This window comes from Ambystoma mexicanum, chromosome 4q (assembly GCF_040938575.1).
Source record: "Ambystoma mexicanum isolate Mex_15411 chromosome 4q, UKY_AmexF1_1, whole genome shotgun sequence".
Lineage (NCBI taxonomy): Eukaryota > Metazoa > Chordata > Amphibia > Caudata > Ambystomatidae > Ambystoma > Ambystoma mexicanum.
This window is the reverse complement of record NC_090928.1, coordinates 713,317,157-713,342,917: the sequence shown is the minus strand read 5'-3', so window position 1 is coordinate 713,342,917 and position 25,761 is coordinate 713,317,157. Positions and strand designations below refer to the sequence as shown.

Here is a 25,761-nt window from a genome sequence, read left to right as displayed (position 1 = left end):
TCCATTTCTACCTTGCACCCCCAACCCCCTTCTCCCTCACAACTAGCGTCTAGATGCCTGTGGGTTGTGTGCGCTCCAACAAATATAAAATAACATAAAAAAATAAATAAGCAACTGTGAGTCACTAGACTTGTTTGACAATAATTGTGAACTAAGAAGACGGCAGTATTGCATATGGTATTGCATAAGCTTCTCATTTCAGATGAATAATTGCACATATCCTAATAGCAGGAACTAACTTTAAATATTTGCATTGAGATCAGACTGGGAACGATTAGTATGAAAGGGTGTGTTTAGAAAAATGGCTCCTTCATTCATCTTCACTAAAATAGCCCTTTCATTTTAGGGGCGCAATTATATTTTATAGTTTTATTTTAATTAAATGCTCTTGCTAGCAAACACAACTTTCTGCTTCAGTTATATCCATGCATTTAATTGGTTACATGTGTAATTGCACACTCGCTTCTCACAGTTCAAACATGAAACCTGACTTTAGCTTTGGTGTACTGTAGAGAGAACATTAGTATCCCAGCAACACACCCACGCGCACTCCCCCAAAGGATGCCCTTAATAAGGCGCTAGCAAATGCTCTCCTTAAACTCGAAATAACATGTTACAGTAGTGTGATGCTTGCATTTCAGCATGCATACCATACTTTATATATACTATAACATAGATGCAGATATCTTCACGCGCATGCCACAGAGTTTTGAGGATCAGGGGTGGGGTCATGGCACTCGTGTGCATGCAGAAATGACGTTCGCACATGGCAATCCCATTAGCGCCGGTGCCGTTACGGTAATGTGATTTTGCATAATCAAGAGCTGTTCTTGCTCGGGCAAAGGTACTGTATACGAACCCAATTTCTAAAAAGTATTGATAATGTTTCCATATTTGGTAAATGTGTGTACCAATACTGTTGGATGTTCATCTCCCAGTAGGCTTGCAGCACTATTTTGATGCGATTACCAAGGTCGCTTCCAGTAATGTTAACACTGAAATACATTAAGAAGTAATATACGTGTATTCCCGTTTTTAAACTGAAAAACGCGTGAGGGAGTGAGACTTGCACAACGTCTAGGACAGCTGGAGGCTCGGTGAGGCTGAACGCCTGACCTGCACCCAGGGGACGTTTTCCAATGTTTGCACACACAACACAAGAAGTTCTTCGGAAATCACTGTCATGGGTAAACCACAAAGTCATCAGCAAAAGATGCACCTAGGACAGGAAAATCTTGTCAGCCTTCCCTGCTCACTCAAATGGTCCTGGAGCAATCGAGGTGCAGTGCCCTGATGATGAATATGCATCTTTAAAAGTGCATTTCCAAGGAAGCTATTAACTCTAAATTGCTAAAATGAGACGAAGACCTGACGCCCAAAGGGGCTATGATAAAATGTTAATGGTGGGTGAAATACTAAATGAAATGAAAAATGAAAGCATATTCATTAAGTTAATTTAAAATTGTTAATGGTGCAGCAGGAAAATGCTTTGCATAGTTTAAAGTGTTAACCGAGTACCGACCAACACTCTTGAACATTTTAGTCAGCGAGGAAGTGCAAAAGACACGTTTTTTACTCACTCACTTAATATTTTGTGCGACAATACTGTTGGGATGCATGTACAGCGTCCCAGCCAGGCAAAGAGGTTCAGGTTAAGGAAAACCTGTTAGAGAGCAAAATCGTGGGATCAGAGAGAAGGTTGTGCTGTGGACAGCACATATATTGTCTTAATTAGGTCAGACACATATTCGATATAGCAGCACAGAAAGAGCAACACATGTACTAATTGTGTGGTTGCATAGGTCACAGATAGGGCAGTACTAGAAGCCTGGTATTTAGTTGATGAATTGTAGAGATGTAGGATAGAGTGATGTGTGGGAAGTAATTCATAAAGCAGAACATTGAGTCAGCAAGTTTGTGTTGTAGTAGCGAGGTCAGTGTATTAACTTGGCAGAAGTGTCGCCATTTTTGGTATTAAGGTCTAGTGCACTACAAACAGAAGAGAGAAAAGGCCTTGGTGTGGGGCAGTGGCTTTAGTAGTTCAGCTCCAAAGGCCTTGGTGTGGGGCAGTGGCTTTAGTAGTTCAGCTCCAAAAACAAATCCCCATTCCTGTTCCCCAGGAGAGAAGCTGAGGTCAGGGGCACACATTGCGTGCAGATACGTTCTAATTGTATCCAGCTGCAAGGCCTGAACGTGATGCGAACGGAATGTTAGTTGGTAAGCTTTGAAGTTGGTCTCATTTGAAGGAGAATTTCACGAGAATAGGGCATGCGGTTCTGTGATGCCAACGAGCAGGCAAGAATTTGGAACACTGCTGCCCTCACCCAGGGGTGGACACCACATAAGAATTACACCTAGACACATAACTTACACAAACAAATATTCAAAATTCAGACTCAAGAGTGTTTCCCTGGTCACATCATCCCATGGCACCTGGAGTTCGGAGGAGTTATTTACTAACCTATTGATAAGAACCCACCAATCATATACCTGGGTTTGACAGTGACGATGTAGGGGGCCACGTGTCTAAGGGAATGGTGGTAGCATAGAAGTGGCCAATCGGACAAGGGGCTATAGAGGGGGTTTAGCATGTTCTATAGGTCATAGCCAACGAGTCTGGTGGGAATATGCTGTACTCAATATTATGCAAGTATTGCTAATTTGCGTTTTCTCCGCTGATACAAGATGTAATGTCTTGAGATAAGATGAGCTCGGTGTCAGTCCGGTTGTATGGGATCATCTGAAACCCTTTTTGCATGTAATAAATCTTGCTTTCCCTTGCAAAGAGGTGCAGTTGTATTTTGACATTACGATTGTTTTCATGTTCTGGTTTTGGGCGACTAGCCTTTCAATTCCCATAAAAGCATGAACAAATAATGCCCTAAAAGTAAATTAGATAGTGAACAGACTGACAGACCTGATGTACATTTCATTAAAAAAGGCACATTTGGCTAGTTTAAGGTCCATTTTATTAGTGAACCCGGAGGTCCTTTAAGACAAGGTAACAGTATCTGAGATGGTTGGGGATGCAGATCTTGCTCATACATCAATAATCAGACAGGAAGTTTGGCAAAAACACAATGTTTTAATTACTCTTGTTAAAACAGGGAGTACAACGGGCATCAACGGACACTGCACAGTATTTACTCTGAAGAGTTCTTCGAAGCATTACATGAAAAAACACATACTAAAGATTCATCATAAGGGACATCATACTACGTGGCAAAATAAGAAAACCTACTAGGAGATATGAAAGGCTTAAAGGGTACATATAAGTATACTTTCTCTAAGGGCGGGGATCGTGATTGGATCTCTAAGGTCAGGTGGACAACTAAGCCCAACCCAAGTCATCTTCCGTGTAATGAAAATACACAACGTTCTATTGGCTTTTCAAACTAGAGGGCTCCTTGCTATGTGGCCTGCTACAATTGGTAGGCATGCTTGTAGCTTTCTGGAATATTCCATTCCTTAGCAGCATGCAAGCTGGTTCCCCAGGTGCTTGGAGTTTGGCCTGGTCATGCCTCCCCACCCAATTAGCCCAACATTCATCATCACTCCTGCTGTCTGCCAGTCAATTACTCTTTGAACTTGGCCTTGCAATGGCTCACTTTGCCTGAGAATAAAAGGGAGTGAAGGCATGGCCTTATCTTCTGATCTTGGTGCAGTTCGCCCCAAAGTCTATTTTCATCTGACCATGTGACTAAAGACCATGGGGTCATTACACGTTTGGAGGCAGCCATGGTGATAATAGCACCATGGCTGCCTCCAAAACCATGTCCGGGTCTGTGGTGTCGGAATGGGGACTTACCGGGACATTCCGACCTTTACGGACCCGTTAAGTCCCCATTCTGAAAACCATTCACCATTCCCATTCGAGCCCCGGTAGGGCTCAATGGGAATGGGCAAGGAGCTAATAATGGGCCCGCAAATAGCAGGACCATTATTAGCTCCTTGGTCCCTTAGCGGCTCCCGATAAGGGCGGCTGGTAAAATCAGCCGCCCTTAGCAGGACCCGCTAAGGGACCTCAGAATGCGGCGGTAGGGGGTTAACGCACTTGCATCCTTACCGGTGCCATTAACCCCTTACCGCCATGCTCAGAATGAGGCCCAATGTTCTGAGCTCCTTCATTGCATTTAACACTATTAAATGAAGAAAACCTGGCACTTCTACTGTTTTTCCATTACACCTCAAACAGGAGATTGGCTTACTTCTCACGTTCATTGTATCTTCTCGAGTAAATAACCAGGCTCTTGGCGGCCCGACTCTTGACACTGGGCCATGTAAGCTTCTCAAATCTTCTTTCACCATCAGTTGTTTTATTCTGCAGCACCACACTTTCAGCCCTTTATTCACCGAGTCCAAGTTTGCTAAAATGCATTGTGGACATCCAGATTCTATACACACATATATATATATTGGCGGCACAGCCTGCAGTCTATTCACTACATATAGCCAGGCTTATGATTACTTCATCTACTTGCATGACTGCATCTGTACATTTATGAAATGGATTTGCATTTTCTTCAGTGCTTCTTTAGACATGCAATCTTCATTCCTCACATGAAATGTTGTTCAATTCTTTACTTCGCCATTAGATTCTATAAGGTCTATATTCTTTCTTCATCAGCATCTTTTCTGGGTGCGTCATTTCTGCTTCATGTGATTTCACCAGCCTTCTCTTTCATTCATCTTCAAACTTCTTCTGGAACTTCCTTCAGAAGACCGTTATTTCTTCGTGGATACATATAGGGTTTTCTCAATGGATACCTTGTTTCAAGGACTCTTTGCGGTATAGGTACCATTATTGGCTTTGCACATTTCGCAATTTCCTGCTGCCAACATATAAGCCGAATGAGGGCGGGACTTCGGGTAGAGGTACTTGGCTCCTCCTCTGCATTCCTTTTTACCTTTTAACATGTGGCATTTGGAAGATGAACCACCCACCTTTTCACACACCTATAATTGACTTCTTTCTTTAGTGGTATGCCCATCTTAAATGCCCTTCAAGACTGCTATTCAACATACTATCACAACAAATGGACACCTACCTAGTATGAAGTAAACCACATCCCCAAACACAGTAAATGCTACTTTGTTCACTATATATTGTTATGTTATGTTATGTTATTTTGCATTTATATAGCGCCTTATATACCATTGGTATGGTCTGAAGACGCTGGTAGGTTGAACGCCCTTGGGAACCGAAGTTCAGGTCAGTAGAGAGAGTAGAGAGAGTCAAAGGTGCGTGTGCGCACCGGGTATGTGTGCAGCTGGTGCGGAATTCATGTGGTAGCGGCTTCTTAGCAGTAGGTGTGGTGGTTGAGAGATCAGGAGTATGTGTTCGCTCTGGCTGGAGTTATCCAGACCGAGGGTGGCAGCGTTAGGCCTGAGGGGAACGCCTAGCTGGGGGTGTGAAACCAGCAATGTTTACTTAGAGTGATGGGGAGTGAGCGGCAGATGTTGATATGAGAACAGTTATACCGAATGGTGTCACAGTATCTCTGTGTTCTAGTTGAGTGGTGGTGTAAGGAGAGAGTAAGCATGGGGTGTGATATGAAGTAAAAATTCCCTGCATTCCAAAGCATATTATGTACGACACGCAATTCTGAGCGGTCAGGTCAGTTCTGCGCATTTTTGTTCATTTCAGGCTTTCAAGATTGCACTACACACTCACGCACTCTGGTTGGCCTTGCGTGCTCTAGTCTATCCTTCATTCTCTAGTGAGCCCCATGCATGCTCTCAAGTATACCATACGCATACGCATGCACTCCTGTCCTCCTCGTGCATGCACTTCAGTTGACCCCGCGCATGTGTTCCTGACTGCCTAGGCACTCATCTGCTCTGTATACTCGTCTGCTCTGTATGCAAATCCATCCGGTACGCTCATCGGCTCAGTCTGCTCATCTAATCTACACATTCATTTGGTCTGCACACTCATCTGGTCTACATACTTAACCGCTTTATGTACTATTCATCCGCTCTACGTAATAATTTGTTCAGCATACTCATCCGGCATACTCGTCTGTTCAACGTACTCAGTTGGTTCTATGTACTCAGCCACTCTCCACACTCAGCCGCTCTCCACACTCAGCCGCTTTCTACACTCAGCCGCTCTCCACATTCGGCCGCTCTCCACACTCAGCCGCTCTCCACACTCAGCTGCTCTCCACACTCAGCTGCTCTCCACACTCAGCCGCTCTCCACACTCAACCGGCTCTCCACACTCTACCGGCTCTCCACACTCAACCGCTCTCCACACTCAACCGGCTCTCCACACTCTACCGGCTCTCCACACTCTACCGCTCTCCACACTCAACCGCTCTCCACACTCATCCGTCCTCCACCCTCATCCGTCCTTCACAATCAATACTCATCCGCCCTCCACACTCATCTGCCCTCCACACTCATCTTCCCCCCACACTCATCTGACCTCCACACTCAGCTGCTCTCCACACTCAGCCGCTCACCACACACAGCCGCTCTCCACACTCAGCCGCTCTCCATACTCAGCCGCTCTCCACACTCAGCCACTCTCCATACTCAGCTGCTCCCCCACGCTCCTCCGCTCTCCACGCTCTTCCGCTCTCCATGCACCTCTGCTCTCCACACTCAACCGCTCTCCGCACTCAACCGCTCTCCACACTCAACTACTCTCCACACTCATCCATCCCCCACCCTCATCCGTCCTCCACACTCATCAACACTCATTCGCTCTCCATACTCATCCGCTCTCCACAATCATCCGCCCTCCACACTCATCCGCCAACGGCATTCATCCTCCACACTCATCCACACTTGCCCTCCACACTCGTCCGGCCTACACACTCATCAGTCCTCCACACTCATCCGCTCACCACACTCATCTGCTCGCCACACTCGTCCGCTCTGCACACTCATCCGATCTCCACACTCATCTGCTCTCCAGTCTCATCCGCTCTCCAACTCATCTGCTCTCCAGACTCATCTGCTCATCCGTTCTCCACCCTCATCCGCTCTCCACGCTCATCCGCTCCACACACTCATCCTCTCTACATGCTTGTTCGCTCTCCACACTCATCCGCTCTAAACACTCATCCGATCTCCACACTCATGTGCTATCTAGACTCATCAGGTCTACAGACTCATCCGCTCTCCAGACTCATCCGCTCATCCGTTCTCCACCCTCATCCGCTCGCCACACTCATCCGCTCCACACAGTCATCCTCTCTACATGCTCGTTCGTTATTACATGTTCATCTAGCCAAACGTTCATCCAGTGTAAACGTTCATCCGCTCTCCACTCTCATCCGCCCTCCACACTCATCCGCTCTCCACACTCTTCCGCTCTCCACACTCATCTGCTCTCCGCATTCATCCGCTCTCCACACTTATCCGCTCATTCGCTCTCCACGCTCTTCAGCTCCCCACGCTCATCTTCATTACATACTCGTTCGCTCTTACACGTTCGTCTGGCCAGGCGTTCATCCAGTCTGTATGTTCGTCCGTTTAGTCTAGACGACGGTTCTACGCCCTCTTGCATTCTGTTCGCTTCTCTGTTTTCGCGTACTCATCAACTCTACACGTACCCATCGTGCTCTACACACACTAACCATTCTGCACACTCATTGGTTTTAGTATGTTCATCTATTTCGTCCGATCTCTATACACAATTCATGTTTCTAGTCGTCTGTTTTTCCACTTATGCACCTTTCGATTTAGTGTATTCATCCATTCTATATGCTTCATCCAATCTAGTTATTTCATCTATGTCATTCACTGCGCTCCCTCCTCATTCATTATGTGCATTTAGTCAGTTCAGATCTCCTACTTTCCCAATGATTTATTCCTATTATCCACTTCACTGTTTCGATCTACATTACTCTGTATTTTGTTTGACTTTCTAGTTTACATTTGAGTTTATTTAGCTGTCAATTTCTTGTTCTAGGTAGTTTGCTGGGTCGGTGTTATTGTGATGATGCTAATTTGGAACCGGTTGGTTTTAGGGGAAGAGCCAGGTTTTCAGTGGTTCACGGAAGGCCGTTAAGTCCTCAGTTAGGCGAATGTGGGGTGGGAGCGAGTTCCACAGGGTTGGGGCCAGGGCTGAGAATGATGATCCGCCTAACCTGACTGAGTTTGTCTTTGGAATTACTAGGAGGCCGGCTGAGCTTGATCTTAGGGTGCGAGTGGGATGATAAGGTATTAGCTTGTCTTGGCGATATTGAGGTCCAGTTTTATGCAGTGCTCGATGAGAGAGGCATAGGGTTTTGAAAGCCACCCTACAGGCTACTGGAAGCCAGTGCAGTGTCTTAAGGGCTGGGGATACGTGGTCTCTTGGGCCGAGCGCAAGTAGCATTGTATCCACATTTTGACCAACTAATATGCATTGAAAAGCAAAGTAAGATTTTGATAACCAGAAGTGTGGCATCCTGGAGTAAAGCTTAAATAAATAATTCTAGATTTGCTGTATACAACTGTTAATCATTGGCATAAACAACCTAAGAAAGGTGTGGGAGGAGGTGGGAATACTAGCATAGAAAACATTGGGGAACAAGTGTGAGGTGTTGGTTGCCAATTTCTTCCTTTTTCTGGAATGTCGGAGTACACTTTGTTTCCTCACAGATAGCAGACAAAGCCAAGGGAGGCAAGTGCAGACCAAGGCACCCAGCAGTGCAGTTAGGATGGTCAGTTTGCATGCAATTCACAGAAATGCAGCTCTCTAGAGTGCACAGCGGCATATCATCAAATGAATAAAGATTGGGCCTGCTTTTCCCTCCTTAAACATTGTCCTCTGCCTGTAACCCTGTGTGTCCCTCAAGGTGTTTTGGCTGAGCTCTGTACATCAGCTAGCATTAACTGCATCCATGTCAATGGCTGGCATTCTCTACGCCAGATTCTGATTATTTCCGTCTTTGGGTGGATAATGGCGTAATATTCTATACAGTTGCCAATTTTCCATGCAATCATCCACTCCGTGCAGAACTATGTGCATGCATGCATCCCAGACTTTTCTCCTGCTGTACAGGCATAGCAAATTTAGGTGTTTAACTACTACCTGTCCTTCTGCAAACATCAGCTTCCCGCCCATTATACAGGTGTCCCAAATCTTGGTACTTGATCACTGCCTGCCATTCTGGGAAGCCAAGGCCTCTCCCCTGTCATCTAGTCCACAGGAATCGAGGAGTTTAACTTATTGCTAGGCCTCGCCGAAACCTAGATCCTTCCCTAACCCTTGGTGATCCTAAATCTAAGAGTATCTCATTTAAAACACCAGTGAAACCTAGGCTCCCACTATCTTGTCTTCTCTAACCTCTGGGCACTCTATAAGCACCTAACAAAATTGAGTCCTAGGCCGCCCGACACCCAAGAACACCCGGCAGCTACCAAAGCTAGTAATTACCTCCAATCACTACCCCTGTTACCCTTCTCCCCATAGCCCCAAACAGCTGAGAAACACGTCCAACGCCTAGTACTCCCATACTACCTTGGACAGTCCTCATATAGAAAAAGGAACAGCTTATCCCAACCAACGGAACAGACAGACACCCTTCGAGATCACCCAGGCATCGCAACGTAAGAGGACAACCTCAATATTGTCCTAACACAAGACACGACAGTCAGGCAATTGCCCTGTAAACTCTACATCCAGACCAACTGCTACCACTGAGGACCCAAAAGGCCCCAACGCAGAAATGGACGCAGACAAAGACAGAAGGAACATGGAACAACTAATACGGATGTACAAATTCAATTGCCTCCAGTAGAAGCCGCCTTGAAAACAGAACACACCCCGCCAAATACTACTATCAACAGAACAAATATTGTAAGAGAAAAATCCCTACACCTTACACCGTACCTCGCAACAACCGCAGATCCTCGATACTTCAACAACACTAACATTTTGAGACAAGCAAAGAATCCCCCAAACAACCAGAAAAAACAACGGGAGTACCCAAGAAGAGATTGGAATGATACCAACCCCCTTACTCCATACATCACACAAACAGAGGGCACTATTGATATCCACATCATACAACACGCGATGACGAAGCACTAGAAGTCACCAACCCAACTATCAACCTAACAGACAGATTCAATGAAGAAACAGCCTCCAATGACCCTCAACCAACCAGTGTCAATATGCAAGCACTCTGATTGAACACCCATAAACCAAAACAAGGAACAACAAATAAACAAAACCACACCAAAAATATCCATTGCAATCTAATCTATGCAAGGTTCATGTCGAAACATGCCACCGAAATCTACGATTTCCTATGTAACGGAGGTATCGACATCCTATTTGTAACTAAAACATGGCTAGATGACAACTACAAGATCACCCTCAACAACTGCCTGCCTGATAACTTCAAGTGCGTCCACGCTAACAGGAAAACAAAAAGAGGGGGTCAACTGGCAATCATGCACAAGGAACTCCCGGAAATTAAACTGGAAGACCCATTAAACAATTGTGAATGCGAGTCTCTAATCCTTTGACTATCAGCAAACCCCAGAACAAACCTGAAATTCATAAGACAGATTGCCAACTTATGATTCAATTTTCATAGATGCCTTCATGGAAGCAATCACCAGAAGAAGAAACCACAGTCACACAAAAATCTCTAGCCAGCCAACTAGCAACAATGAATCTACACTAACTAGTCAAAGGAGAAACCCACAAGGCAGAACATATACTCAACTCAATCTTCGCCAAAAAAATAATAATTACCACAGCACCACAAACTCAAATACTCTGCAGTGAGCACCTCATCATTCCCTTCATAATCACACTGGCCACTCCAATAAGCAAGCAACAGGACAAGCCACCGATCATCATGAAAAGAAATTGGAGAACCATCAAAAACTCCAACCTAACTGAACTTCTAAGAATCAGTAAACGACAAGTAACTATGGATATAGCAGACTTAGACAATAAAAAAGATCTACTCCACAAATGGATCGCAACAACAATCGACGAGATCACCAAAGAAAAACCTTTTACCCTTTCAGGCAAAAGAGCAACGGCAAAATGGTTCACCCCACTACTCAGCGCCATGAAAAAGAAAAACCAAAACCTGGCACTAGAATGGAGGCTCAGAAATGACTTCAGAAACAAATTCAAATTTCAATAACATATCCGCTTATACAAAAAGCAAAAAGGAAATACTGTGACAACAAAATCTTCAAAGCACCAAACACACAAAAAGAAATCTTTAAAATCATAAGTGAAATAAAAAATCCACAGGCTACAACAATATGCCAATACCATTGTCGAAACTATGCAATGATCTAGAAGACCACTTCAAAAACAGTACCATTACCATCCAACAGACCATACAAAACAGACCTCACAGGCAGAATATGGAACCCACCCACCCCTATGAGGAATGCCCAAACAAACTCTGAAGCGTCCCCCAAATATCAGTGGAGACATTCGTCAAACTGCTAAATCAAAGCAACAAAACTGGATCCCCCACGGATCCCTGCCCCCGACCAAATACAAATCAATCCTCTCACAAGGAACACCCATGGAATACCACAGGAACGACTTTAACCTCTCAATCTCAACAGGATAAGTGCCACAATCTTTCAAATCAGCATACATCAGGCCGCTCCTTAAAGATACAACAGGAAACATAGAGGACCTCTCCAATTACAGACCGATCTCCAACATCCCTTACCCAGCTAGACTGCTTGAAACATACATACACCGCTTTCTAGTCAAGGCACAAATAGGCTTTAGACCAATGAGAGGAACGGAATCAGCACTTCTCTCGCTATGGGTTGACCTAAAGGCAAACACAGACTCAGAAAATAGTACTGCTTTGATACTTCTAGACCTCTCTTCAGCATTCGACACAGTTAACCACGACATCCTCATCACAAGATTGGAAGAAATTGGCATCACTGACAGTGCCTTATTATGGATCAAATCCTTCCTAACAAACAGAACAGAGACCATATGATCAAACCTTTCAAATCCAACGCAAGACAATCCTCATGCATTGTACCACAAGGATCATCCTTCTCCCTGTTATTATTCAACATCTACCTGTCTCAACTAATGAAGATTATCAAAAGCCACAGCCTCACCTGTTACAATTATGCTGATGATACACAAATAGTCTACAAAATACAAGACATTCAAGATGACAACACAACATTAGAGAACTGACTCCGTGAAATATACAACTGGATGAACTGGACCTACCTCAAACTCAACCCAGGCAAAACAGAAATAATGATCATCACAAAAAACAGAGGAGACAACCACCACATCCCCTGGCCAGTGAAAGTCTGTACAACTCCATTGCCATCGTCAATTGTAAAAAACCTGGGAGTCCTGATGGGCAACAAACTTACTCTAGAGCCACAAGTAAATGCTCTAATCAAGAAATGCTTCTTTCGCCTGCGACAGTTCCTGTCATTCAACAACAAAACACTCTCCGTCATCACCCTCGTCACGTCCAGAGTAGACTATGCCAATAGCCTTTATCGGGGCATGCCTGAATGACTTGTAAAATAACTACAATGCATACAAAATGCGGCTGCCAGACTGTTCCGTAAACTACTCGGAAGAGACCACATCACACCAGCACTGAAAACACTATACTGGTTACCAATAAAACAGCAAATCAACTTCAAATAAATGTGCATTACGCACAGAGCAATACGCGACCAAGGCGCAGAGTTCCTAAAAGACAAATTAAACCTACACCACCCTACAAGGACGCTCAGATTGAGCAGCGACATCCGTCTGGAACCAAAACCCTACAACAAAAGAAAATTCAGAGGTTCTTCTTACCTCGCACCAACAACCTGGAACGAGCTACCAAAGAACATACGAAACACCAGAAACCACCTCCTATTCAGAAAACTCCTCAAATCATGGCTCTTCACCGCATAACTAGAAGAAACCCCATGGGGGCAAATACACAGCTGAAACAACGCTGAAATAAGAAACCAATCCTCCCTATCTCCCTATTTTACCGCCCATAAAAAGAAGTGAAGGAAGAACAATCTAAGGCATATCCACCTACCAACTGAGAGACAGATATGTTAGAACCATACCAAAGAAAGATCACAGAAAAGCCAGGATGGAAGGGCAAGGATGATATATCGTTAAAACCTTGGCCTACAAACTACACACAGACAACAATGAACCACCGACAGAAAATAGATAAAAAGGGACTGGGTTAATGCTAACTACAGCACCAGTACCAGAGTGGGGGACATGGCACGCCCCTACCTATTACACTATTACACTAAGTTCAACCAACACATCTGGGAACGTGCCATGGCAAGTCTCATAACGATTAGATGGACAGGAAAGAAAAAGTGAAAATATGCCTACCTATGGGACAACTGGAAGAGGCATACAACCCACTAAGCCTATGCTCAAAACTCTGCATACCCAACTCACATGAAAATCCACACTACCATCTTCTCGCTCAGCAAACTGCACACAATTCACCACACCGCAACAACAAACAAACAACACATAAACCGCACCAACACCACACAAAGTCTCGCATTGGTCCAATATTCACACCAAAGCTCAGCACACAATGAAAACCGAAATTAAGCTGTCAACAGCACACCACTTTCTTACTTTCCTACTTCCTCTTCACCCGACTAACCCATTCCCGCCCTCTTGTTTACTGATCCGCCTGAGCGCTTGGGGACCAATTCCGTTGGTGACGGTGCACGATACAAGTACCTTTAACATTTACATTAACATGCATGTACTGCGGTGATAATTAATAGTGCCCACCATTGCTATAGAGGTCTGCTTGCCCTTTGCACAAATAAAATGGCATTCAGAATCCGCAGGGATCTCTTCTCTCTGCATCCATCAAATGGTGATGCCATAGGAAAACACCTGGAGTAGTTCTGAGTCAATGGCCACACTCTGTTCAAGGTTGAGGTGTAAGCCAGTCAAAGACAGCATGAAGTGCCCTACAAATTGTGATATTATGTGTAGGGTGCAACACAATCATGTCAAAATGCATTTCAAAAGCCCAAACATTTTTTTTTCTTCAGTTCTGCATGTAACCCATACAATTACATTGTCATGGCAATAGACATCAGGAGTATAAGAAATACGAAGTCATACCCTGCCAGATGGAAGATTGCAAGACTCGAGTGCGGTTTCTATCCGTTTCCTGTCTGCTGAGAATAAGCGATACATGCTGCAGAGAAAACACAATAAACATAGCATGAAATGACTGCAAGGCACAAAGCACTGTTGAAACTGATGACGTTCCTAAAACATAACATTTCATTTCTTCATGAAACCATTATGGACTTTAGCGTGCGCGTTTAAGTAAACAGAACCCGTGATTCATGAAGATTAATGCTAACGTCAAATCACCCCGAAGAGAAGACGGCAAGCCCCTTATCATTGTTTCACTTGTATTTCGAATCCAGAATTTCAGATTTGAATCTTTGGCAACTTTCGTTGGAATGTTGTGGTTTAATTTAGGGCTTTGCCTCAGCTGCAAAGGATTGTCAGCATTGAGTTGGTGAACATGGCGCCGGGTGGAGTCTTTGGCGTGATGGAAGCAAACGTTTTGACACACTAAAATAGTTAAATATTAAAGAAGCTATAGATTTAGCTAGTGAGAATGTAAAATGTGTTGATTGGACTAAATATGGTTTATGCTTTCTAAATAAGAACCAAAATAATAAGACTGCACTAAATCGAGTACCTCATTTTTAACTATATTTTAAAGCTTCTCTTATTAAACAACTGTTAGGGTTCAAATTCCAAATATGGGGGCCTTTGATTCCTGCTTCTGAACAGGGTTGATAATTTGTGTTATTTAGTGGTGCTTTGTTGCACCTACAAGTCGAAACACTTGCATTATAGTACAGATAGGGAGAAATGGAATATGAGGAGGGACAAAAACCGTATAGGTTTTGTGTGCTTATTTTCCCATCCATTGACTGCTCATGACCACGCTAATCACTATGTCCATTCCCACATAGTTCCTGCCATGCCCCGCCCAAAACATCTGCTCATAGGAACTCTTTGAGCTTGCTTTAATCAAGCCTTAGCTTCAAACTTTGCACTAAAAGTGTCTTCCAGTGTTTTTTTTAAAAGCATTCTTCTGAGAGTTAATGACTCAATTGGAGCTGTAAACAGACTACTGGTGTAAGAAAAGGTAATACACAGGTCTAGCCTGAGCCACTCAATTTATAAGCACTATACATGTCCATCACTGAAGTCCTGGGAAAACCGAGCATTTACAAAGCTAACAGTGGTGGCTTGTGTATAAGTATTAGGCATTTGCCAGGAGCTACTATCAGAAACTCAGGTACTTGCACCATGCTGCACCTGCTTCCATCAATGACTAGTTAATACCAATATGGCAAGTGCCTTTCCCATGCCTACACAAAAGCCCAAAATGTTGGCATTGCCAATGCTTCTTTTATTTCATATACACAGCCCAAGCCTTGTGAGCAATAATGAGAAGATGGTGGGATGACAGATATCTGACCCCACCACCTCCCATTATTGATCCAACAGCATAACACACTGACTGACAGGAGAGGAGTCCTGTCAGTCAACTTGTTCATGTTGTGAGAAGAGGTGGGCCATCCAGCTTCCATGGTGGTTATGAAATGTTAAAAAGCCCGATGGACTTTGAACCACCCACAATTGTGGTGGCTTGAGTTTTCCTCAAATTGGTTCAAACATGCTTCTTCAAGAACCTATAGAAAACGTTGTCAAATGTCTTCAAAGATTGATGGATAGATGTCGGATATGATGGTCTATTCATTGGATATTTTGGTACATCAATGGCTCAATGAAGGAATATTCCACTCTGGTCATTGGATATTTTTTTTATGTCTGTGGCAAAGAGATGGAAAATTCTAGTATATTAATTAGATATTCTAGTAGATCTGTTTGCAATAGTGGAATATGCTGGTCTCTGGATTGGATATTTTGGAACATCTATGGCAGTATGATAAACTACTGCACTCTGGTATATGTATTTTATGTTTGGGTAGATCTTTGGCACAATGATGGGATATCATATCTATTGATTGGAAATGTTGATACATGAATGCTAAAATCAATGAATATTGCACAATTTTACTAAGAAATGCCAAAGAAGAGATTAGGCAACTTAAATGTTTTGTATGTATGTATGTGTGTGTTTGGGTATGTTGGTGTGTTTGTTTTTATGTATGTATGCATGCAAAAGTAGTTTTACTGATGCATGAATGTGGAGGTGAAAGTTCTTTTTGAGAGCGTGTGCATGCATGTGCAGAGAGGGAATAGAACTACTAAAAGCAGGGTTAGGGGCTTCTGGGGACATGTCATTCTTTTTGCGTTACCATTGATGCACAGTAAAGATTCTTTACTGTGCATCAAGTTTAAAGAAAACATGATTTGTGTTATTACATGTGTGGATTGACACCTACATTAGTAGTTCTAGTCTGCATATCATTTTTCACTTGGTATCAAGGGTAAAGAAAATATCATAAGTGTTCTTATGTCACTAGAATGGTCTATATTAGTAGCCCCAGTCTGCATTTATTTGGCATGACACTTTTTACTTGGTGTCAAAGGTAAAGGAAACATGATACGTGTTTTTGCATGTCTAGACTGGCTTACATTAGTAGTGTCAACCTTCATACACCTTTGTAATGTGCATGCCATTTATTTTCATTAGCATCAAGAGTAAAGCCAATATGATGAGAGTTATTACATGGCTAAACTGGCCTACATTGCTGCTGTCAGTCTGCATTTACATATTGCTATGGCATGTTCATTTTTACTTATCATCAAGAGTAAAGCAAAAATGATACATTCTATTATGTAGCTAGGGTGGCCTACATTATTCGAGCCAGTCTGCAATGTAAGAGGATTCAATTCAGCACTACAGCCCAGTTAACGCCTAGTCTAGAATACTGAATGAAAACCCTTATTGATATATCTTTAGGTCCAGTTCATGCGTTCTGGATGACTACCCTTGTATAACACCCCTCTCTTGGAATCCCCCTGACCCCACTGAGCCAAGAAGTAGTTCTGTTTTGCAAGTTTAAAAGGTTTATTTGATAAATTAAAATATATATATCACACTTTATAATAAATTAATAATTGAATATCACACTTAATCTGATATGGTAAATATTAACAACGGAGAATCTGGCACTAGCACACTTCTTTATAATTACTAATGAGTTGACATGAAATGGATAAGGTAGCACACTGGTAAATAGGAACAAAAGTATAATGTGGTAGAGGATGCTTTATGTAGCTCAGGTGGATGCAATATTCAATGAATGCAGTACAGAAAATACGCAATATGATTCAACCAGACAATGTAATCACTTTTCTCGGGCTATTCCCTCCCCCCCTCTTTATGCAATGCAAGGAAATGGAAGGAAAACACACAGTCCTCAGAAATGCAATCAACTGTAATTCAGTTCAATCCCAGCAAGCTTACAGAAAACAGATAGGAGTTTTGAAAACACAGGCAATGCTTGGATATGTGCTGGCAATGAATGCGAAATATGCTAAATTTGCTTTTAATTCCCTTATAGAGGTTCAGGGTGAGTGGTATCTAGTTAATATTAGTCCAGGCTCACACTAGCAATGATGCAGGGATAGTTAGCAGGTTAAACGAATTTCTGGCAAATGGAAAGCAAAACTGCTGTCTTTTTACACGTGAAGAAATTTGCAAATCGCGGCAAAATTCGCGGATGCGCCGAGCGCTATTACAAAGGAACCGCAAGGACTATCTCTACCGTTTTGGGGTCCTAGAAAAGCCTGGGATCTCAGCTTCCAAATGAAAGTTATTGCAAGTCTCTAGCCCAAACGGTTGCGGAGATATGAGTAATTTAGTAAAGGTCGTTTTTGGTTTTGTAAATTTTAAACGCACACTTTTTCAAAATGACAAGTGACAAATTTTTGCAGCTAGAATGACAGGTGACAGCTAGGAGGCAGTTCTACTTAGGTTAAATAGATTGAATTAGATGAATTTAAACTAAGAGATGTGTTCTGAGTTTTGCTAAGTACTCACAAGAGATTTTGAACAGGAAAGCGACTTGGTCACGGACTTCAGTCTGGTCAGGTCTTTCCGGGTTCTGCTCACAGCGCCTGGCCTCTGGAACTGCTCACAGGGGTCTGGTCTCTGCTAGGCACCGGTTCTTTGGGTCTCTCTGCTCTGGATAGATTGAAGTCTCTAGTTTGGCTTTCTGGAGTTTGATGGAGGTAAGTATGGATTTTTCCGGCAGAGCTTTCAGCGGCAGATGGATTTTGAATCCCCTATCTGTCCTGTCTGTCTGCTTTTATGTGTTTAGAATGTGGGTGTGTTCTAGCATCACTGACCCTACCTCTCTCTCAGCTTCTAATTGGTCAAACTTTCACTCGTCCCCTGATTGGCGAACTAAGTTGTGTCAGAGTGATGTCATCCATTTATGATCTCTTGAAACAACCTCCCTTATCAACTGTGCACCCAAATCTATATATGATCAAAATACATACTTCAGAGTTACACAGTTGTTTGAAATTACATACCCATGTCACCTATCACATGAGGTATACTCTGTCCCAAATCTGCTGTTTCTAGGAGCTTGCATTCAAAGGGTGTACATAATTGACTTTTTAACTGCTTTTCCAATTTCCGACATGGACCCAACTTTACATACATGTGTGCAGGGGGTAGGGACATTAACTGATGAAGTTTCAGATTTCTAACATGCACACATTTAGAGTAATATCCACTTTTCCGCTAAAACCCCCCTGAACATACCACCGGTTCCTACCACGTCTTAAACTGTGGGCAGAAAAATCACAAGAATTATGGTGTCATTTATAAAATTTTCACATGTCCGCTCTATGAGTTATTCATCTTTTTAAAGTTATGTTCTGGCTCCAAAGGGGTGTGGTTTACCCTCAGCACAAGGTTGAATTTCTGGTTCTTTCCAGTTCTGCCAAGCCAGCTTGCTCTCACAGGCAGTGCTCCTCCCAGCTTCTCCAGGAGGAAGCCACTTTTTACGACGTCTGTAATAAAAAACCTTTGCCTGAGTGGAGAGGGCTTTGTTCACTCTCTGGCAGAGCACAGGAAATTCAATTATCAGATAGATGGCATATCCTTAGCCTGGGCAGCAAAAGGAAGGTTGGCCTGGGAACACAGTGGTGACTCAAGTTTCACTGCTGATGGGTAGTTGCTAGGCAAAATCAAGTTCCTTAAGCCAGACCTTCAGCTAACTTTTTGTTGCTTTTAAAATAACTTGTAATTTTACACATGCAGCTAGAATGCTGATTCTAAGCGCAAAACTATGACATTTCAACAGTTACAAAGGCATGTGACACCAAACATAGGTCACTCATTTAATTTAACATTTTCGATTTTGGTGGTTTTAAATCCAGTTGTAGTTAGGCTTAAGCTGCTGACTCCATAGCATTTTTGTTATAAGCATTGTTTTTGGGCTCTTCATTTCCCAGATTTTGTAGGCACACAAAACTCCATTCTGCCAAATGTCTGCTGGTGTTCAGTGAATATTTTGCACATGTTGCAAGGTTTGAAATAGGCATTTTGCTTGCCTTCAGAAAAACACACAGAGTGGTTTTAAAACGCCGGCTTTTGGATAGTGGTGAGTACTGGTACTGCACCCATTTTTGGGATTTAAGAAATGAATTCCCCACAATTCTAGGTTGCATTTGGCAATCAGCATTGCCATTCCCAATGGTTTCAGACTACTGTGCGGGTAGTCCAATGGTGGTTTTAAAGCGCTTTGAAGCTAACCGGCGCTACTGTTTTTCCTTTGGCAACCCATTTCCCTCATGGCAACCCGGCCTTTCATTCTCGCACTGGTGGGTGGCAAGTGAGGCAACCATTTTGGTGGGCGCACAACTGCGCAGCTTTCCTGGATTTCGGCGCACATGTGGGTTTTCCGCCATCTTGAATTTTCTAAGCCCACAGCACCAAATGTTGTAGCAGGGTAGCTTAAACGTGGGTCAGGACACCCTACAAGCCCCCCCACGTGACTGCACTTTGAGTTTGGGTCGATGGGGAGTCGCGTGCCCAAGGGTTTTGACCCACGCACCGGTCTGTCCGCATAATCTTCTTCCTCTTCTGTAGATGGCACAGTTCAGCATCTTCTTCTCCATCCGGTCAGATCGATCAGTTCTCCTCGCCGGTCCTGATGGGAAGATTGGGCGGTACCCCGGGCCCGTTGTGTCTTTGCTCCCGGTCTCCGGATCGTCCTTCTTGGTCATCCTTCATGGTTTCATCTCTCCTAGGATGATAAAGCAAAAGCGGCAATATCTACTCATAGACGTTTTTCCACCACTGTTGAGGTAGTGGGGCAGCATATGCATTTTATCATAACGAAACATTACATTCTTATTTTGAGAAAAAAAAAACAGTATCACTAGAGACAGTTTCATGTAAATCACAATATTTTAGAGACTAGATGTGGTATGTTTTATGGTTGGAACTGAATTAGTCTGAGACAGTGCCTGCTAGGATTCCAGAGGATTCCTCCAGTTGTTGCAGAGTGTGCCTGGGATGGCAACATTTCAACTGGTTTATGTGGACCCACTTGTCTTCCCCCTCTGCCGAACCGCCTTTGGGGATGCGGATCTTGTAGGCCACAGGGGAGATCTTATCGACGATCTCAAAGGGTCCCTTCCATGTAGGCAAAAATTTGCGCTGCTTGGCCTGGTTCCTTTGGAAGTTGTATAGATAGACCCGGTCTCCCACCTGATATTCCTTCCTGGAAGTTTTCAGGTCATAATGGGTCTTCATGCTATCAGCCGATCTTTCTAGATTCCGCTGAGCATAAGCAAAAGCATGTTGAAGGTGTTTCCTTAAATTCTCTACATACTCATGAGTAGTGGAGGCATTTATCAGTGTCTGCTCTTGGGTCCTATAGAGCAAATGCTGAGGAAGCACCATCTTGCGTCCAGTCATCAACTCAAATGGTGACATTTTGGTTGCAGATGAAGGGGTAGATCTGATAGCCATTAGGACCAGAGGTAATCGGATATCCCAACTTGGCCCAGAATCTGCCACAAACTTCTTTAATATGCTCACAATTGTCCGGTTATATCTCTCTACTGCCCCAGAAGAAGCTGGCCGATAAGCAATATGCAACTTCCTTTTGACCCCCAGTATCTCCCACATCTTTGTCATTACTTCACTGGTGAAGTGGCTACCTCTGTCTGACTCAATCCTTTGAGGTAGACCAAAACGGGAAAAGATGTGGTTAATCATCAAGGCAGCTGCAGTTTCTGCCTTGCAATTTGGGGCTGGGAGACATTCCACCCACTTGGTAAACAAGCATGTCACGGTCAACATGTACTTATTCCCCCTAGCCGAGCGAATCACAGGGCCTACAAAGTCGATTTGTAAATCTGACCATGGCAGTGTCATTCCCCTCTTTTGTAAAGGCGCCCGGTGTGTGAGGGATGATGGCTGAAATTGTGCACACACAAGGCAACCCTTCAGGTACTGGTCGAGGTCCTGCCCCATGTGTGGCCAGTATGCAACCTCTCTTAAGATTTCCAATGTTGTGTGAAACCCCCTATGACCGGCAGTGGCCGCATCATGGGCGTGACTTAACATCAGGCTTCGGAATGAGGTAGGAACCACCCACTGATCGTGGCCAGCTTTGGATTTCCTTACCAGCAAACCGTCTTGGATTCGGAACATTTTTGGACATTTCATCAACACTCTTAGGTCCTCTTTCCCAATGTAATCGGTATCCGTCAGGGGAAAGTTCTCAGGGTCCTCAAGGTGCTGGTAAAATTTACCAATAATTGGATCCCCCTTCTGAGCTGTAATCAAATCAGCATCAGGGGTCTCCTTACTCCATTGTGCAATTGAGAGGTCGTTGTGAGCATTTGTCTGGGACCTAGTGATGGCAGTGACCTGGATTTCCCCCAACAGGGACTCAATCTCAATTAGATCCCCGTGGATGGCCCCGGTTTTGGCCAGCTGATCAGCTAAGTCATTTCCAGTTTTGTCTGGTCCCTCTACTTTGGAATGACCCTTGATCTTCTTCCAATAGATGGTCATCCCATTCGAGGTGACCAGATCATCAATGTTTTGGATCAACTTCCCATGTTTCAAGGGTTTGTTGTTAGCACATACCATGCCTCTGGTCTTCCAATTAACCAGGTGCTCCACGAACCCGTTCCGTACATAATCCGAATCTGTGATTATGACCAGTTCGTGGAGTTGATGCTGGACAGCAGTGAGGATGGCCTGATGCACAGCCATCAATTCTGCCACCTGACTACTTCGGGGACCAATTTTGTATCCAGCGGAGGGTTCTGGGGACTCATTCACCCATGCATTCCCTACGCCGGCCACCAGTTCTTTCTCCCCGTTGTTGTCGACATGGTAAGAGCATCCATCCACATACACAGTGGGCATTCCCTCACACTTGTCTTCTTCAAAGACTTTGTGGGGGGAATTAAGGTATGCCTCCATGTTGTCCTTTATTTTTAGACTTTCGTCCTCGAGACAGTTTTCTCTGGCACAATCATGCAAGTCAGCCAGACCTTGCGCGAGGGGACTCTTCTTATTTTGGCCATATCTGACCTCCACAGGAAAGCCTTGCATTGACAGAATCCAGGAAGTAATTCGGGAATTACTCACATTTCCGGCCCGGATTCTGTCACTTTGGAGATATTGCAGCGGCTGGTGTGGAGTCTCCACTATAATGTGTTCCCCCTGGATAAACGGGCGGTAATTCTTCAATGCCCACACCGTTGCCAGGAGTGCCTTCTCACAATCGTTGAATTTTTCCTCCACAGAGGATAAAGTTTTGCTCGCATAGGAGATTACTTTATTGACCTTGTCATGCTTTTGATATAATACTGCCGTCAAGCACGTATTAGAGAACCCTGTCTCCAGGAAGAACTCCTTGTTTCTGACAGGGTAAGCTAGGCAAGGCGCTTGTGAGAGGCTTCTTTTGAGTTGTTTTACCGCCTCGGCTTGTTCTGGACCCCATTCCCACTTGACCCCCCCCTTCAGGAGATGAATCAGGGGTCTGGTGATCTCTGCGTAGCCCTCAATGAACTTTCTGCTGTAATTAGTCAGTCCAAGGAGGCTCCTTAGTTCCCGCAGAGTTGTGGGGTCTTTCAGTTTCTGAAGTGCTTCCACTTTCTTTTCCTGGGGACAGAGACCCTGAGGAGTAATCTCATGCCCCAAGAAATTAACACGGGTTCTACACCACTGTGCTTTCTGAAAGGAAAGTTTTGCTCCGGCGGCCCTCAACTGTGTCAGAACATAACGGATCTCTGCTATGTGTTCCTCCACAGATGAACTTTTGATGAGGACATCATCTACATAAGCCAGGTTACCCCTCGTACCCAGGTCGGGCATGGCCTTATGTAGGAAAATATTGAACTCATTACCGGAGTTAAGGTATCCGAAGGGAGTCCGGGTCCATGTGTACTGCTGGCCCCCAAAGGTAAAAGCCAGCTTGTATTGGTCCTCCCTACTGACAGGCACGGTCCAGTATCCATTGGTCAGGTCTATTGCAGTGAATACCTGTGACCCCTGGATCTGGGCCAGCCCTTGGTCAATGTAGGGCAGAGGCCATCGGGAAGTATGGACCCGTTTGTTGAGCTCCCTGAGGTCGGCGCAGAGTCTCCACTGGCCGTTTGGCTTCAATATTCCCAGCACCGGATTATTGAAGGTGCTGTGGACTGGACGGATTATTCCCCGGGACTCAAGGTTCTTAATTATTTCAGTAAGGGACTCCATTGATGCGAGAGGCAAGCGATATTGCTTCACAAACACAGGAGTCATGCCAGGGTCCGTGGGGATTGTTGTTGTGTGGATGTCAGTGCGACCACAGTCATATGAGTCTACCGCAAAGAGATCTTGGAAATCCAAGAAAACTTGTTTCAACTTTTGCTTTTGTTCCAGAGTCACACAGGCATCAGCTAGGTTGACTCTCTCTTCCACCATCTGCCTGAAGCCTGGAAAGACTTCTGGTTTGGCTATCTCCGCGGCCTCCTCCAGCTGGGTGGAGAAGTCCCTGGTCAGAGTGCTGATTTGGACCGGAGGCTTCAGGTGGGAAAGGCAGCCCTCATGTATCTGGAAAATCACCTCATCCCTCCTGAAGTCACACGTCACATCTTCCTTAGCATAGGGGCAGGAAGTGTACACCAGGAAGTTCCCCCCATGCCGGGTAAAAATCCTGTCTGGTGTTGTATTGTCCTCACTGTCACTGTCAACACAGTCCTTGGGGATTGGTCCTAACAGTTCATTTACAAGATCAATGGAGAAATGTCGGTCATCAACCGCCATTCCAATAATGGTGCCTGCGGCTAGAGTAATACTCTTTAAGTCGCTGTTATCCACCTCTATTGGAATGGTGTCATGTTCTATGTTGACTAATGGAGTCGGGTTTACCCCCAACCCTTGCTGTTGGAGAGAAGCATTTAGATGTATGTAAGCATCAGGGTTTTTCAACTCTTGTCCCCTTTTAACTTTCACTTCCAGGGAGAATTGTCGGGTCCTTTCTGGGATGGTGACTTCCTCTTTAACCTGAATTTCAACTGCATAAGGTAGCAATTGAGCTGACCTAAATGCTTTTTCTGGATCATCAAAGCCCATGGGATTATCCGCTAATCGGGACCAAGCTTTGAAGTTTATTAGGTCCAAACTAATGGCAAAGCGATTGAGAATGTCACTGCCTAAGTAAAAGGCGGCAGGGACGTCTCGCACGACCCAACAATTATGGACTATGCTCTTGTTGCCAATGGAGATTTTGAGCATACACCTGCTTGGCAGGAGATGTTTGGAATTAGGTACTTCCAGGTCCATTTCCCATTTGTCTATCAGTTTGAAGGTGGGAATGGCTGGTTCTTTTGGGAGTTGGCGAAACATGGCTTCGCTGATGAAGCTCTTACCGTTGTTCACACACACTCGAGCGAGAACAGAGTCCTTCCCATCATTTAACTGAACAGGGATGAACAACTGCTCTCCAATTTGCTGAATATCAGCCAGGCTCTGAGCTGATTTCACATCTTTCTGGACTATAGGAGTGGGAGTTTCAGATTGTGGATTGGTATAGAATTTCAGAGTGTTTCCTTCCAGCGTGGAATACCACCTTAAACTGGAAGGAAGGTTGATTTTCAGAAATAGAGAGGACCCCCCATCACCGGTCTGTTGTCCTACTGCTATGATTGTCACGTCTGGAATCTGGCTATTCTGGAAGTGAAATTCTACTTGGTCAGATTTTTGTTCAACCATGTGGCATGTGCCGTTTAAACTAACATGGTTGACACTCTGTTTTAATTTTATGGGTCGGCTAGTCTGAGTCCAGAGGACCTTGTTTACGCAATCTATTAGGGGTGACAACCTTCTCAGGAGGTCATTCCCTAGTAAACAAGGGGTGCCCTCTGGGGTCACAACTATGACCGGGTGTTTCAACTTATGTCGCCCGATCTTAATGTCCAAGTCTGCCGTCCCCTCGACGGGAATTTCCTTCCCGTCAAAGTTCTGCAGTTGTCCAGGAAGAGAGGTGAGAGGAATTTGGTAATTCTCTCCCCTTCCTGCATTCAGTTCATCAAAGGCCCTTCTGGACAGAAGGGTAGCTTGAGATCCAGTGTCCACCAGTGCCGAGATTGTACCCTGCCCCTGTACTTGTACCGGGGCATAATATCTTCCCTCCTTCTCCTCAAGGGGGCACAGATAATGTACATTTTTGGACAACTGGTGGGCTAATTTTCTGGTTTTGGACATCGCTAGCGAGGAGATTTGGGCAGAATTCTGTGGAGAGTCTTGGGAATCTGAAAGA

General features: G+C 44.4%; 1 protein-coding gene across 10 annotated transcripts in view; it reads right to left on the bottom strand.

Moving 5' to 3' along the window:
- Positions 1–25,761, bottom strand: part of PLCB1 (phospholipase C beta 1) — a 3,004,223-nt gene that overhangs the window by 1,374,728 nt on the left and 1,603,734 nt on the right. For all 10 annotated transcript variants that reach the window (XM_069608284.1, XM_069608285.1, XM_069608286.1 and 7 more), the window contains exon 7: positions 14,093–14,168. In XM_069608284.1, coding sequence (XP_069464385.1) covers positions 14,093–14,168 — 76 coding nt within the window. The remainder of the gene's footprint in view (positions 1–14,092; positions 14,169–25,761) is intronic.